The 17,598-nt window shown below is 37.7% G+C and overlaps 1 protein-coding gene across 1 annotated transcript; it reads left to right on the top strand.

Moving 5' to 3' along the window:
• The first annotated feature begins 6,593 nt into the window (after positions 1 to 6,593).
• Positions 6,594 to 15,445, top strand: LOC112056123 (odorant receptor 4-like). The gene is made up of 8 exons (XM_052886311.1): positions 6,594 to 6,651; positions 10,211 to 10,396; positions 11,744 to 11,948; positions 12,451 to 12,547; positions 13,206 to 13,310; positions 13,673 to 13,761; positions 14,796 to 14,862; positions 15,386 to 15,445. The coding sequence occupies exons 1-8, from the start codon at positions 6,594 to 6,596 to the stop codon at positions 15,443 to 15,445; spliced, it is 867 nt and encodes a 288-aa protein (XP_052742271.1).
• Positions 15,446 to 17,598: the final 2,153 nt, after the last annotated feature.

Raw genomic sequence — 17,598 nt, 5'->3', positions numbered from 1 at the left:
GGTTAATTTTTGTATTGGAAGTCGTTGATTTTTTTTATTAAAATTCTCATTATTTTTAGTTGGAAAGATTGATAGGAGCTTTATATCTGTAGGTATGACAATAGACTAGTATGGAGTCGAATCCATGGCCTTTCGCTGTCGAGTACCTTTACCGTGGAGCGATGAGAACCTCCTACACGTGGAAACAAACATTGTAAGTTTATTAGGTCGACTTGCTCTACAATAACAATCGCCGTAAAGGTATAGCGCTATAATTAGCGTTAAGGTGCAAGCGGTTGACTTCACTTAAAATTAATATTTTTCTCATCATAACTTATTATCAACTTGTCCCCTCTATGGGCATTCTTGGAATAATAACAGTTCGGGCGTACTGCTACGTACGGGTGGATACGGTTGCTACGTATTCCACATGCATATTGCTATTGCTGAGCAGTCAGTAAGCCAAAACATAAAGTTTTTTAAATAGCTAACAAAGTTTACCATCGTCTAGAAATAAAATCTCTCCCATAAAAGTGGTATGTGGGTAGTTACCCTAGTTAGTAATTACGGATATTCGGGACAAGCATCTGTTTGATTTGTAATGAAAAGAAATGGTCTCCCTACACTGACAATTTAAGTCTGGACCTAGTTTGGGTGCACAAGCATTTATAATTATTATATCGCTCCTAATTTAAAAATCTAAAATCCATATTAATGTGGATTTCGTACTGGTCTTTAGACCTCGGTTACTGGACTTATAAAAAATTGTTATCACATAAGATACGCTATCGATAACCAGCAGGTCAATTCACTAACATTGACATATCTTAGTGTACATAATTTGTACGTTTATCAACTAGCTATTGTTAGTAATTCTTATGTCACGTGATTTCATATTCACTAACTGATCGAAATTGACATTATAGGTAAAAATATCATTCGGTGTCATTCATACTGATAACCCTTCGTGGATAACATTGCCCAGTGTATATTGTGATTTTAGTTAACAATGGGATTTACGGAATACGAAAAATGTGGTTTGTATTATTTTAATAACTATAATAGGTAGCTAACATGCGTAAAAGTTGATTGGTCGGCTGCTTGTTGGTGTTAGGTACTTGAATTTTTGAATGCATTTAATACTGTCCATTTTGAGATTCTCATAATATTAGTCCAAAAGTCAAGTGATATTTCTCCCTAAGCTTTGAATTGAAGCCTCCTTATATTTGTGATCGTAATCAAAGTATACGGATTGATAAGAAATTATATTCTCCGAGTAGTAGTAGTAGTATTTAAAAGCAGGTGTGCCTCAGGGCGGTGTTCTTTCCCCGTTACTCTTCTCTATTTCTTTCCTCGGCCTTCCATCTATAAGCTGACGATCTGCAAATTCAAGTGACCACCCACTGGCATGCTTGACAATGCAATATCGGTTGATTGACAGTTGCCTGAAAGAGATCCCTGCTAGTGATATAGCCGCTGGTACACCTTACCTATTGCTTGTTTTTCATTTGATCTGATTTTTGGTACAGTGTTTTTGGTGTAATAAAGGATTTATTTTAGCCCCAAATTAAGTGTTAGTGTTACGGGTGTTTAAATAACTGAATCAATATAAATAGTTATAATAATAAATATCTTAAATTATAAAGAGGAAATGTTTGTGATGTGTAGAGAGTAATCTCTGGATCTACGCAACCAATTTAAAAACGTTACGCCACCTTAGTTGTGAGTGTAATAGGCTTTTCTCTTCTTCTTAAATTATATCCACGGGAACGGGAACTACGGGGGTGAAACCGCGTAGCGTCAGTTAGTAACAAATAAACCCAACAAAACATTGGATAACATCCATGCTCATAGCATGTTCACATTCTTCAATTATTAAAAAAAGAACTTGAAATCATCCAATTAGAGTTGTTAGTTATTTATACATTACAAGTAGACTTTAATAGAGTTCATTTTTAGTAAACTTTAGTTAGTACAGAAATAGTTTATTTAATACATGGCAACAGTTCTATAGTACTAAATAAAGTTTACTTCGTATGTAACCATTATTAAAGTCTACTTTGTTAAAATACAACCATGTCATTGTATTATAAGAAAGACAAGACAAAGACACGAAAGTGTTTTGAAGGAGAAACCCAATGATATTTAATACTAAAGATAGGGCACTAGTGTATCGAGTCGTGTTTTCAGGAAGTATAAAAACTATATTTACATAAACATATAATGCAATTGAAGACAATTGTGCGTGTGTACCTGCCTCAGTGGTGTAGCTTAAATCGGATCACTTTTTGCGGTGATTTTATATTCGTAGGCAGGTAACCTATCTATAGTATAAAATTATCATTGGGGACCCATTAAAACGACATACAATTTTATTGGTGAAATTGGGTGCGATGCATCTCCATATCTAATTCCTCTATGTAAATGTTAAACAATTTTATATCAAAAGCTATTGTACGACTTATTCATTTGTCATTCACAAAGGCTTTATCGGTTTGTAATTTGCGTTGATGAAAAACCGCGTGAAAATAACCTGATTTTTATATAAGCAATCATGTATTCGATAATGAAACCAACAATCAAAGTTAAAGGCAACGGTGTTCCGTACAGTATTGTTTAGGTATTTTGGGACAAGTGTTTTAAAGTGGCCCTTCAAACAAATAAAAGTCCTACATGTTATGGTAAATTGTACAAATAATTAAAATGTAGATTTAAACAACAAAAAAAACTAAAAAAATGATGAGTTTTTTGTGGACGCATCGGCACTAAAAATAAACAAAGTTAAAAAGTACTATTTTATTAGCGGACGCCCGCGACTTCGTTCACATGAAAATCGATGTAGACTTTCAATTACTATTTCACCCCTTTCTAATTTATTTTTTCACTTGTTTAATAAATAGTCAGACAGACATTATATAAATAGTCTAGTAATCATTTCACAAAAATATAATTCAATACAAGAACGATTCATATTAAAAAAAAACCTTTTGAGTTAAGTATATTTTTGTCAAATGATCAGTGGATTATTTATCTTAAATACGCAAAAATATAAAAAGGGGGTGAAAAAGGGGTTGAAAGATTACATCGATATTTTCACACAGACGAAGTCACTGGCGCTAGTTTTGTACATATAGCAGACACTACACTGTTTCATCGGCGTAGTTCCCGTTCCTGTAGGAATACGGGGATGAAATATACTCTGCTACTCAGTGATAACGCAGCTTTCTAATTTCAAAATATTTTTGAAATTACTCCTTTAGTTTTTGAGTTTATTCGTTACAATATTGTAGTGTAGATTAGTGTAGGACATTATCTTTTTTTTGTTACCTTTGCAGACGTATAATAAATACAGTAATGCTTAGCTTAGCCTTTGTTTCAAATGCTAGAATTTAGCGGAATCTATACTTCTATACTAATAATATAAAGCGGAAGAGTTTGTTTGTTTGTTTGTTTGTTTGATTGAACGCGCTAATCTCAGGAACTACTGGTCCGATTTGAAAAATACTTTCAGTGATAGATAGCCCATTTATCGAGGAAGGCTATAGGCTATATTTTATTTTCAAAAAAATTAGGGATCCTTCCTGAAACTCCAATAATGTAACCCAAGGTGTACATGGCGTGTGTTCGCGCCTTCCCAAAAGTCTGCTAAGTCCCTCAAGCATTGTCATTGCTATTCAAAAGGCCAAGGGGTTGCAAATACAGCAGCGTCATTCACTCAACCGTGAAATGACCTCACTCTCAACCAAGACGCGCACGAGACGGTTGTAGCTTGCCAATTTGTCATCGGACCTAACCTTACTTACAATAAACCTTTTCAACCTTCTCCAAGTTTTTCTTTACCAGCGCGCGCTGCAAAAACTATTGATGTTAGCATAAAATAATGTACAACAACTTTGTAGAACACATCATTTTCTACAAAAAATGTCGCGACAGCATATATCTATCTATCTATACTATAATAAAAGAGTAAAAATCGAGTGTCTGTACTTTGACCAAATTTAACTAAAATCAAGTTAGGGCGATTAGAAATGATCAATAGAATACAAAAATATTTTTTTTGATTTTTTTGCCTGTCTGTCTGTCTGTCTATCTGTCTGTCTGTCTGTCTGTCCTTCTGTCTGTATGTTCGCGCTATTCTCTGGTTCTGCTGAACGGATTTTGACGCGGATTTCACAAATAGATTAAGCAAAGTTCAGGGCAACATTATAGGCTTTGTTTCATTAAAATCGGACAGATAGAAAAAAAGTAATCTTGAAAAAACCGGATTGCTCAAATTGATTCGCAGGCGTTATTTGGAGAAACGAGTTTTCCACTAAAACTGTGTAATATCGATATTGAGGCACATATTCTATACTCAACTGACCAATTTGTTTGTTTATTTGGTTGAACGCGCGAAACTAATCTCAGGAACTACTTAAAAGTTCAGGTTGAAACTGAATAATCCTTTTTGTGTTTAAATAGTCACATTGTCTACTTTTTTATCGTATAATGTTATGCAAGATTTATTACTATAAAAAGAGTACGAATTTGGCGCAATAGCGATTAAATACTTACCTATACTCTATACTTATAATAAAACTGTAACAGGTCAAATTACAGAACTTTTTGATTAATTTAATTGATACTGAATTCAAAAACATTTTTTTTCGATTATTTGTCTGTCTGCCCGTATTTTTTGATGACCGGGCATCACACTGAAACTACTGAATGAATTCAAATGAAACTTAGCACGGTTTGAGAGCATAATACGGAGCAGGTTTTAGAATACTTTTTATAGCGAAAATAAAATCAGAAGGGGGTGATAGTTTGTACGAAAAGTCCTCCTCTTTTTTTGGTCCATTTACCCAAGCACAAAAAACGCTTTAAACTTTATTATAGACCGGCATTCGGCCGGGAGTTTGTGATAGGGCTTTTGACCGTGACTACGGCAGGGCATTTTATCCAAGCACAAAAATCGAAACGCGCGGCCTTCGGCCGGGAGTTTATGTTACAGCCTTCGACCGTGCCTACGGCTGGGTATTTTACCCAAACAAAAAAAGCGCGGCCTTTGGCCGGGGGTTTGTAATATGGCCTCTGATCGTGGCTACCGCTGGGCATTTTACCGATGCACAAAAAACGGAACGCGCTGCCTTCGGCCGCGCACCGTATTGTAGCCCGGCCTTCGACCGGGAGTTTGTGATACAGCCTTCGACCGTAACTACGGCTGGGCATTTTATCCAAACACAAAAAACGGAACGCGCGGCCTTCGGCCGGGAGTTTATGATACAGCCTTCGACCGTGACCACGGCTGGGTATTTTACCCAAGCAAAAAAAAAGCGCGGCCTTCGGCCGGGGGTTTGTAATATGGCCTCTGATCGTGGCTACGGCTGGGCATTTTACCAATGCACAAAAAACAGAACGTGCGTCCTTCGGCCGCGCACTTTATAGCTCGGCCTTCGGCCGGGAGTTTGTGATAGACCCTTTGACCGTGACTACGGCTGGGTATTTTACCCAAACACAAAAAACAGAACGCGCGGCCTTCGGCCGGGAGTTTATGTTACAGCCTTCGACCGTGCCTACGGCTGGGTATTTTACCCAAACAAAAAAAGCGCGGCCTTCGGCCGGGGGTTTGTAATATGGCCTCTGATCGTGGCTACGGCTGGGCATTTTACCAATGCACAAAAAACCGAACGTGTGTCCTTCGGCCGCGCACTTTATAGCTCGGCCTTCGGCCGGGAGTTTGTGATAGACCCTTTGACCATGACTACGGCTGGGCATTTTACCCAAGCACAAAAAACGGAACGCGCGGCCTTCGGCCGGGAGTTTATGATACAGCCTTCGACCGTGACTACAGCTGGGTATTTTATCCAAACAAAAAAATAGCGCGGCCTTCGGCCGGGAGTTTGTAATATGGCCTCTGATCGAGACATCGGTAAAATGCCCAGCCATGACTATGGCTGGGCATTTTACCGATGCACAAAAAACGGAACGCGCGGTCTTCGGCCGTGCACTGTATTGTGGCCTGGCCTTCGGCCGGGAGTTTATGATACAGCCTCCGACCGTGACGGTTGTGGTTTTGTAATTTTTATATATAAAACATACGGAAATATAAATAAAAGGGGCGACGGGGTCGAAAATGTACATCGATTTTCACGCGGACGAAGTCGCGGGCGTCTGCTAGTATAAAGATATATATTCCTGATCTGTTATAGTGCTTTTGTAGTAGGGAAATGGAAAAGTATAATATCCTCAAAGTTCAAAATATTTTTTTTATGATATTTTGGTAAGAATGAATTTTCAGCAGTTGCCATTGTTAGGTATATATTTTTATTAATATAATGAGTGTGTTGCTTTTAACCCATTGACGTATATTTTATGGCTTTTGGACAAACATTGTATGGGCGCAAGACATTGTCCTTTAAGTTAGCGTTAAATTATTATTATTATTAATTACTATAAGTAATCTCTAACAGCCCCCAGTCAAGCCCCGTACCATGTAGCTAATGTGGTTTCTTTATTTGATTAATAAAGAAAACGGATCTCTAAAAATTATAGCATAAATGTTTAATTTATTAGAACACTTATAAAAGACTCATTCATTCGCAGCGTGTAAATAATCTTCCGACGATAGAAACATGGAGGGTATGGAAGCTTTCCCTGCTGACTTCAGGCAACCATTCACCGTCTCTCTAAGTCACATGAAGAGTTGCCATATCAGACTGTTCGGCGACAATGTCCCGTTTCATCAGAAGTACTGGCGTTTTGTTACTATGACCGCGATTGAGCTTTTCAACATAGCATCAATGTGGATGTATATTTTCCGTGTGATTGGAACGCAAGTAAATAACGTTCGGGATATGGCTGTGACGGCTGCCGCTGCATTAATTGGACTCCAAAGTACGTAGTCACACTAATATTATAAAGGCGAAAGTTTGTGTGTAAGTGTGTAAGTATGTTTGTTCCTCTTTTACGCTGCGGCTACTGAAGTGATTTGGCTGAAATTTGGAATGGAAATAGATTTTACTCTGGGTTACACATAGGCTACTTTTCATCCCGGAAAAATACATAGTTCCCGCGGGATTTGTGAAAAATTAAATTCGACGCGAACGAAGTCGCGGGCGTCCGCTAAGATCTTAATATATAAATGCGAAAGGTCGTTCATCACGAAATCTCGAAAACTTGATGTACAAAGCTGAAATTTGGCAGGGAGGTAGGTTATAGATTTTGCGACAGGGCCGGATTAAGGAGGTCTAAAGGCGGACGAAGTCGTAGGCGTCCGCTAGTTACTGATATACAGATTACTGATATAGTATCGATAAGGCTAGCCGACGCCTCGCGGTTTCACCCGCGTTGTTCCTGATTCCGTGAGAATACAGGCCTGGAATAAAATATCGCCTATGACACTCACAAATAACGTAGCTTTCTAATGACAGGAATTTTCTAAATCGGTTTGTGATATTGATTGGTAATATGTAATTGCATAAAAGAGTTTTGAGTTTTGTTTAATATAATCTATACTAAGCTAAAGAGTTTGTTTGATTGATTGAACGCGCTAATCTCAGGAACTACTGGTCCGATTTGAAAAATTCTTTCAGTGTTAGATAGCCCATTTATCGAAGAAGGCTATAGGCTATATATTATCTCCATATTCATACGGAAACGGCAACTACGCGTGTGAAACCGCGCGGCGTCAGCTAGAATTATGAGTCATTTATCTAATGTTTAAATAATCTGAACTTCGGATCCTGGCTCGTCTGGCTTCTTTTCTAGGTTTTCTAAAGGCCATGGTTCTGCTGCAAAGAACGACAGAAATTGAAGATTTGATAAAAGGATTAGCCATGGCCTGGAAGACCGAAAATCTAAGTGATATTCAAATTAAGATTAAAAATCAACGTGTAAAGGAGTTAAATTTCGGTTTATCAGGTAATATTTAAAATAAATATTATAATAACCTGCAGCCTCATGGTTTGAGCCATAAAGGGTGACCAGTAGAACAATGTGTTATGTCTGTACCAGTCATCTGTGTCCACCACTATATGATTCCGCATCTGAAATTCTATTAAGGATGTGTTTAGCATCCTTCACATCATTCACACAAACGGTGAAGGAAAACAACGTGAGGAAACCTGCATAACTGAGAATGTTTACAATATTCTCTACGTGTGTGAAGTCTGCCAATCCGCATTGGGCCAGTGTGGTGGACAATTGGCCTAACCCCTCCCATTCTGAGCAGAGACTCGTGCTCAGTGAGCTGAATATGGGTTGATAATGATGTGGATAATGTGGATAAACAGAGAAAGTAAGTAAACCTATGTTCACCCTCTCATTCTGAGAGGAGACTCGAGCTCAGCGGGGTGCTGAGGTGTGTGGATTTTCATCCTCCTCCTAACAAGTAAGCCCGCTTCCATCTTAGACTTATCACTTATCATCAGAGGATATTGTAGTTAAGGGCTAACTTGTAAAGAATAAAAATGAAAAAAAAGACATGTCTACAATCTCTTTTCTTTTATTTCTGCAACCCTCTCTTACTTCCCTTGTGCACATTTCGATACACCACTGAAACACTTCTGAAATACCTCTGTAACACCTTCGGAACACCTTTGTACCTCCCTGTTGTAACAATAAGGTCATTTTAACTTGAACAACGCATTGCTTGTGAATTGTGAAATGCCACGTGTCAGTCTCCTGTCACCATCATCCTCATTATCAACCCATATTCGGCTTACTGACCTCGAGTCTCCTCTAACAATGAGAGGGGTTACGCCAATAGTCCACTACGCTGGCCCAATGCGGATTGGCAGACTTCACACACGCAGAGAATTAAGAAAATTCTCTGGTATGCAGGTTTCCTCACGGTGTTTCCCATCACCGTTTGAGACACGTGATATTTAATTTCTTAAAATGCACGCAACTGAAAAGTTGGAGGTGCATGCTCCGGACCGGATTCGAACCCACATCCTCCGGAATCGGAGGCAGATGTCATATCCACTGGGCTATCACGGCTCTCCACTGGGCCATCACGATTCTAAGTCTCGTGTAAAAGTCCCTATAATTCACTACTTTTGTTTCGCTCACCTGATTAAAATTAGCTCCTACCCACACAATAAAACTCCTCATATCCTAGCTAGCGGAAGCACTCACACACTCTCAACAACTTAGTGTTTTCTAAAACATGACTAAAACTTATTTTTGGGTTTTACAAGTTTATAAAGTCGCTAAAAATCCTTGAACACTTCAAGAATCGATCACTTTTTAGAATGCCTATCTGTGATCGAAATCAAAATGACGTCTTCGATACTATATTTTTCTTAAAAAAAGAACAACAACGGAACGTTATATTTTTAAGCCGTGTTGTGGGAAAATACGGCATTTCATTAAATCCGTAATAGGTCTTTTACTCGAACGATTCCTCATCACAGAACATAGAAAACGCTAAAGCTACGCTTTTTCGTGGTTAAAAGTGATATCTGTGTGTGTGACAGTGTGACAGATATCACTTTTCCGAGTGATATCTGTCTCACAGATATCACAAACGTTTCCGAGGCTTATATCTTTACCCTGGCTTGGCTGCGACATTTAGGGCGGTTTTGGACTAGCGTTCAATACGCGCGTTTTTGGAAACGCATGTAGTCGCGCATAGGCGCGCCTTTTGGCACACGCTCAACTCGTACGAGCATTAACATTTTAAGCTCGTATATTTTTTTTATCCTTTTTTTATTTATTACAAGTTAGCCTTTGACTACAATCTCACCTGATGGTAAGTCTAAGATGGAAGCGGGCTAATTTGTTAGGAGGAGGATGAAAATCCACACTCCTTTCGGTTTCTACACGACATCGTACCGGAAAGCATAATCGCTTGGCGGTACGTCTTTGTCGGTAGGGTGGTAACTAGCCACGGCCGCACGGCACAAGCCTCCCACCAGCCAGACCTGGACCAATTAAGAAAACCTCAATCGGCCTAGCCGGGGATTGATCCCAGGACCTCCGTTTTGTAAATCCACTGCGCATACCAATGCGCCACGGAGGCCGTCGAAATATGTTATTTTGATACTGACACGACACCTCCGGTTCGAGCGAACACGCCGAAATATGCCTATTTACGCGAGTCCGGTTCCTCGAAGCGCGTAATGTAGCGCGCGTGTAAGTGTATGCTGAAACGACCGTACAGGCGCAAAAAATACGCTAGTCTGAAATCACCCTTAACGTAGATTTTTTAAAGGGATTAATTGTATGTTTTTTTTTTCTGTTTTAGTTATTCAGTGGGGTGCCAAAATTTCAACCACTCTACATGTAGCTTATCAGTTGGTTCTAACGGTTATAGGAAAAATTAGTCAGGCGGAGTTCAATTTTAAACTCCTATTCGGGTGTGTGTATCCTTTTGACCCTGTGAAGAACTGGGGCCGATATCTAGCGGTTTACGCTCATCAGTCGTATAGCAGTGAGTATTTTAGGGCTTCGTACCTCAAAAGGAAACAACCCTTTTAAGACAACTCTGTTTGTCTGTCTGTCTGTCAAGAAACTTTATTTTTTGAATGCGTGAAAATATCAAGTTGAAATTTAAACCGTTTACTCAGGTCTGCCGTCTGTCAAGAGCCGTGATAGCCCAGTGGATATGACCTCTACCTCCGATACCGGAGAGTGTGAGTTCAAATCCCGTCCAGGGCATTCACCTCCAACTTTTCAGTTGTGTGCATTTTAAGAAATTAAATATCACGTGTCTCAGACGGTGAAGGAAAACATCTTGAGGAAACCTACTTACCAGAGAATTTTCTAAATTCTCTGCATGTGTAGACTTCTCACATGCAATCCGCATTGGGCCAGCGTGGTGGACTATTGGCCTAACAGACAGGAGACTCGAGCTCAGCAGTGAGCCGAATATGGGTTGATAATGATGACTCAGGTCTGCGGTCCCATGAAGTTGTGAAAGAACCGTACTTCTAAGTAAAATTACATTACTATAGAATATACATTTTCCATATCCTGAAAATTTGGATTTTCAACATTTTACCAAATAAAGTATTATCATTTTGAATTATAAGTTGTATTTATTAAAATTATGTTTTATACTACGCATACGTTGTTTACGATACGAGACTTGGTCGCTAACTATGGACCTCATACGAAAATTCAGAGTCACACAGCGGGCGATGGAACGAGCTATGTTAGGAGTATCTCTGCGTGATCGAAAGTCACCGACATAGCTCAACGTTTCGCGAAACTGAAGTGGCAATGGGCGGGGCACACAGTTCGAAGAGCCGATGGCCGTTGAGGTCCCAAGGTGCTGGAATGGCAACCCCGCACTAGAAAGCGCAGTGTTGGCCGACCCCCCACCAGGTGGATTGACGACATCAAGCGAGTCGCAGGGATTCGCTGGATGCAGGTGGCTCAGTATCGTGATGTTTGGAAGTCCCTAAAAAAGGCCTAGAGATATTTGAGATATTTATTTACTTAGCATCCATGCACTTACAAAGTAATACATAAGCTTAGCATGCATGATACATGGGGCCCTGTCAGGGCATTGCTAAAAATAATAATGTTACATGCAATAATAAGAGATAAAATACATTTCATTAGACAAAATTAAAATAAGATAAAAATGAAGTAGAAACTTGAGCGGAATATTTATAGAATTAAATTAGAATGTTTTTTATTAATTAGAATGAATTTTAAATAATATGTCCTATGTCCTGCAGTGGACGTCCATCGGCTGACATGATGATGAAACGCTGTTTAATTATTATAATTAGTATAATTTTTGAATTTGATCGATCTCTTTTGTTTCAAGTATATCATTTGGCGTACTACTACGTCGGCTCCGGGTGTTTGCTCGTGACTCTATGCTCCCAACTGAGTACGGAATTTGCTCTTCTACGGGAGGATATGAAAAATGCTGTACCGATGCCAAATAGAGACATAATAACTGAGGTGCCGATAGTGGAAAAGAATAAAAGAATTGAAACAATGGTTCAAAACCATCAAGAATTGATTAAGTAATTAACACTTACGACACCAATTTATTTCATTCAATAATTTACTTAACAGGTTCATACGAGGTCAATTGACCTCGTATGTTTAGCGTTTCAAGCGTTACGAGGTCGATGGACCTCGTACTGCACCAGAGGAAAGTACAGAAAAATTAGTGCCGCAGCGAAAGTGTTAACAGATTATTTATGGCTGGTTTCCACAAATCCTCATCGTACGTATCGGACGTATCGCATCAAACGGATTTTAGTATTCTTTGAATAGAAAGTCATACAAGTGCGTCCATTGATCTGCATCTACGGATCGCGTCGAACGGATTTTATTTACCGTAAAATAGCGTCCGATACGTACGATGCGGATCAGTGGACGCCTGCCATTAGCGCCCGTCCCGCCGTCCGCCCGTATAGGTTGCGGCAAAGAAGCTGAACCAAAATAGCCGTCAATCCAAGTAGCCGTGTTAATGACGAATTGAGAGCGGGTTCAATTTACAAATTTGTAAAATGTTTTCAGATTGGCGCATTCGTTAAACCACATTTTCAATCGGACGATTTTCATTGATCTCTGTTTCTTCGCCATAATAATATGTTTTTTCGCAATGATTTTAGCGGTAAGTCGCATAATTAAATAAGTGATTCTGTCGTGTGTTATTCAATAATAATAATAATTAATTAATTAATCTTCAGTCTCAAAGATACATCACATAACTATCTAACAATAACTGTAACACTTGACTTGAATAGTAGGTATAATTAATAAGTACCTAATCGAGTAACTGTTTAAATTAAATCAGAAAAAACATATGTACCATATTATGCTTGAATTTATATACCGAATGTGAATAAATTCGCTGCCTTTTTCGTCTATCGTGGATGACTTTAGGTTTATTGAAAAACTCAATATCCGGAAACTAAAGTTTTGTTCACGTCGTTTACGCCAGTTTGTCGCTAGATGGCGCTATAGCTATTTTAACTCACGATCGCGTTCGTAATTTCGAAAGTATATATTAAAATTTTGTTTGATAGTAAAATGATCAGTTCAGTATTAGTATATGTTCATATGTGTGTGCAATAAAGTAATTAGCACAGTAGTGAGTGTGTTTGAATTTCATTGGACTCGGGTAGTGCGCCGTAACCCGTTCAATTTAAGGGCATTTTATTAGTTTTAATACAACAACAATTAGTCTGGTTAAAGCTGGGGCCATTTTCTGAGTTGTGCACATTGGAGATATTATGATGTGTGGCATTTCTATTTTCTTTTTTTCAAAGATATCACACGAAGCCATAGACAAATTAATGAACATCGTCAGTATAGTCGCCATGTTGACTATTGTTTACCTGGTTTGTTACTACTGCGAAATGCTTAAAGAGGAGGTGAGGCATACTTTATTTATTTTTCTTCATTCATCTTTATCAACCCATATTCGGCTCACTGACCTTGAGTCTCCTCTGACAATGAGAGGGGTTAGGCCAATAGTCCACTACGCTAGCCCAATGCGGATTGGCAGACTTCACACACGCAGAGAATTGAGGAAATTCTCTGGTATGCAGGTTTCCTCACGATGTTTTTCCTTTAACGTTTGAGACACGTGATATTTCTTTTCTTAAAATGCACACAACTGAATAGTTGGAGGTGCATGCCCTTAATAATATTATGAATGACACTTTTTTTCTATTTATTTTGTTATTTATTTTACCTAATGAACTTCCACTAAAGAATTTAATACCAATTGCAGAGTGAAGGGATAGCAGAGGCCGCATATGAGAACCTATGGTATAAGGGCGGAACTCACTATCAGAAAACCATTGGATTTATCATCATGAGGTAAGCAAAAATTTTAATCTCCTCTTTTAATTTATCGCATTGGGAGTGGTGGACTATTGGCCTAACCCCTCCAATTCTGACATGTGACTCGAGCTTAGCAGTGAGCTGATTACAGATTGGAGGCATTGTATCATCACTGGTTTGTTTAAACCATCAGGGCTAGGTCTTACTCCGTGTCTCTCTGTCTTCAGTCCCCTATGACTGAGGATGGTAAACAATGATCTTCCATAGAGTACGGTCGCTGGCCGTTTGGTGGGAGGCTTCGACTGTGGCTAGTTACCACCCTACCGACAAAGACGTATCGCCAAGTGATTGAGCGTTCCAGTACGATGTCGAGTAGAAACCGAAAAGGGTGTGGATTCACATCCTCCTCCTAACAAATTAGCCCGCTTCCACCTTAGATTGCATCATCACTTACCGTCAAGTGAGCTTGTAGTCAAGTGCTATCTTGTAATGAATAAAAAACAAAAAAAAAGGTACTGCAAAAGGTTCGGGCACCTGTCCTTTGAGTCTACCTCGTGGCAGTTTGCCTTCTTCATTCCCATCACAAATATTTCATCTAAGTTGTCGTAACCACGTCGTGTTATATGTGAAAAATAACTAATGATGCTTTAATGACAAATATCATTATCAGATGTTAATGTTAATGATAATGATCACTATGATTCTTGAGACGGCGCGTATGAGGAGGTTCCTCACAATACGCTTGGGCACTCAAATGTCCCGCAGCGAGAGGGTTAAATTTTTTTATAAGTTTTTAATACTGTTTTGTATATTTTGTATATATAACATTGTTAAAATTTTAAAAAAAGGAGAATAAATTAATGAGATACTTAAAATGATCGACTTTTTCGCGTGTTTTCTGATATTTTTATTTGATAATTCCTTGGAATAAATTAAAGATCACTACAACATAGCCTAACCCAGGAACCGAGAAGGTACTGAACCGAAAGCACATAGGTCATACTGGACCAACAAGCCAACTTACCTATAGACCAGACATTGATTAGTTTGTATTTATTATCTATCCACAGAGCTCAACGTCCTTGTTACGTGACGTCTTTGAACTATGTACCGATAACTCTCAACACTTTTACAAAGGTAACTAGGTACTTTATATTTAAGCTATATTTAATACTAGCTGACGCCGCACGGTTTTACCCGTGTGGTTCCCGTTCCCGTAGAATAACGGAGATAATATATAGCCTTGCTCGATAAATGGGCTATCTAATACAGAAAAAGTTTTTTAAATCGGACTAGTAGTTCCTGAAGTTAGCGCGTTCAAACAAACAAACTCTTCAGCTTTATTTATTAGTATATATATAGGAAGATTAAAGTATACCTATTGTTTCTTCTTACGCACACACTAAAGCTGATGGCAGCGTTACAGACGTTGGCACGTTGACGTGACGTTTATAGTTTACTATAAAGTTGTGATTTTAAAATTCAAAATTCATTTATTTACTTCAAGTAAGCTCAGTTTACAAGCACTTTTGATACGTCAGTTGACTATTTGTAAAGATTCTACCACCGGTTCGGAAGGCAGATTCTGCTGAGAAGAAAGCGGCAAGAAAGTCAACAGTTGCTCTTTTAAAAAAAATTGTTAATATTCTTTTTATTTCAGGTGGTGAGCACAACTTGGTCTTACTTTTCTTTAATGATGACAATGTACGGCGATACGTAAAAGAAATTCATAGTATTATAACCAACAACGTAGGTACTGTAGGTAAACTATAAGTAAGTCGTTAAATATAACTTAAGAAAATTTCTTTTCATTAATAGAAGCTTAACTCTCATTGTAGACTAGCGGACACCCGCGACTTCGACCGCGTGGAAATCACTGTAAACTTTCAAGCCATATTTCATCACTATTCTGAATTTTAAAAAATTTGGAACTACATTATATCTTGTATTTTTTTTATGATTTATGAACAAATTTTTAAAACTGTAACTCTCATAATGAAGGACTTTCTATAAACACGGACAGCCAGACAAAAAAATCTAAAAAAAATATTTTTACTTAGCTTCAGTATCGACTAGCGGACGCCTGCGACTTTGTCTGCGTGGAAATCAATGTGGGAAATACTTTATGCCACGCTAACGTTTGTTGTTAGGTTGTTACAAATGGTATAAGTAAAATCTCAAATTGTGAATTAATGTATAGAATTCGACCAGTTTTATTATAAGTATAGATTATAAATTGTAATTCGACACATTCTCATTATAGTGTTATAATTAAAGTATTTAAATTTCATCGGGGCATTTAAGTATAAGAAAGATAATTTTGTCCTTAAAATAAATGATTTATTTGAAATTAAAAAAAAAGTATTATATAAAGTGCGGAAATGTATTATTATGTGTACCTACCTAAAGTTTAGAGATAAAAATAATTTACTTACAACTACAGTGTAATCACTAAAATTTCAAACATCTAAGCAGCCAAGACTCTCGAAACTGTGAAAAGGTTTCAGTCCGAACCATTATAGGTGCTCGAAGTTGGAAGTGATCGAATCCTAGTTTCAAAGTCAATTGACCGCCGCCCAAGTGGTACAAGACTGGAGGACCCTTTGCGAGCCGGAATCATTTCTATTTGAACTGGATTTTTAAAAAAATACGTCCTATAAAGTAAAATTCAGGAAATACTTTTAAAATTAATTCGAAGCCGGAATTTTTTATTGCTCTTTTATGTGTTTTTACCCGACTGCAAGAAGGGTTATGTTTTTCGCGTGTATCTATCTACTATAAAAAAATGTAGACGAAAATCATTCTATTTAATATAATAGGTCCCGACTGTTTTCTAACTGCTTTCTACACTTCTGGACTGAGCTTGTTTAATTAATTTATTAATTTAGTTGTAGATTAAAAAACAACTCATAAGTGTGTACATATCGGGTAGGTTATAGCACAGAAAACATATGCACAAGGGTATAGGTAGGTAGGTCCACCATATTTATAAGGCAAAACAACGTTCTTTGTGATACCGTTGTCAGGATTCGGTTAATAAAAGTTCTTGAATGTTTCTTCATCTCGTTTATTTCAGATACTTTCAGTTAATGACGATGTAGCGTTATCAATATTAATATTATTGTATAAACATTATTAGCGTATCCACATTAATATTTAGTTCGTAGATTATCCATAAGTTTACAACGTTCCAAATTGTAAAGTCGACATGTGGCGCGCACATGTCGATACTAAGAACTCAAGAACACATTACTAACCCAATGTATTTAGCAATATTAAACTAGTTGAACAGTAAACGGCGATCGATAAACACGCTTTTTTTTGCCACCTTACCTTCTTACCACACGCGGCAAAACGATACTACTTTCGATTCGGAAATGCAGACATTGCAGAGAAGAATCGATAAGAAACTCTACAGAAGCTCTTTTCAAAAAATGTGGGTTTACAAATTGTTTTTTTCCACTAACGACTTAACTCGTGATTAGCTCAAAAGTGAATGCCCGACTCTATGAGTACCCGCGTTTTTTTACGAAGGAAAACTATAATACGCAATTGACATTTCTTTATAATTGCCAGTAGTCAAAATTGAACTATTCACAATTAAAAATAATAAACTAGAATATAGAAATCTTTTCAAAATACATAATATTAAAATACGAATGTTTTATGAATAACATAAATAATATTATTTTGTATAAACTTTTAAAGTCATTGAGATATCTACTAATCATTTTAAACCTTGTCTGGATTTCAAAACACAACAACACATAGAAAACATAACAAAATTCTTCCAAAATATAGCATACATTTTTGACAAGCTAACAGTTGGGTCTGCTAGTATAAGTACCTTATAATAATAATCAAAAATGCTAT

This window comes from Bicyclus anynana, chromosome 16 (genome assembly GCF_947172395.1).
Source record: "Bicyclus anynana chromosome 16, ilBicAnyn1.1, whole genome shotgun sequence".
NCBI classification, from domain to species: Eukaryota; Metazoa; Arthropoda; class Insecta; order Lepidoptera; family Nymphalidae; genus Bicyclus; species Bicyclus anynana.
Note: the sequence above shows the minus strand (reverse complement) of the source record. Positions and strands in the feature narration are given on the sequence as shown.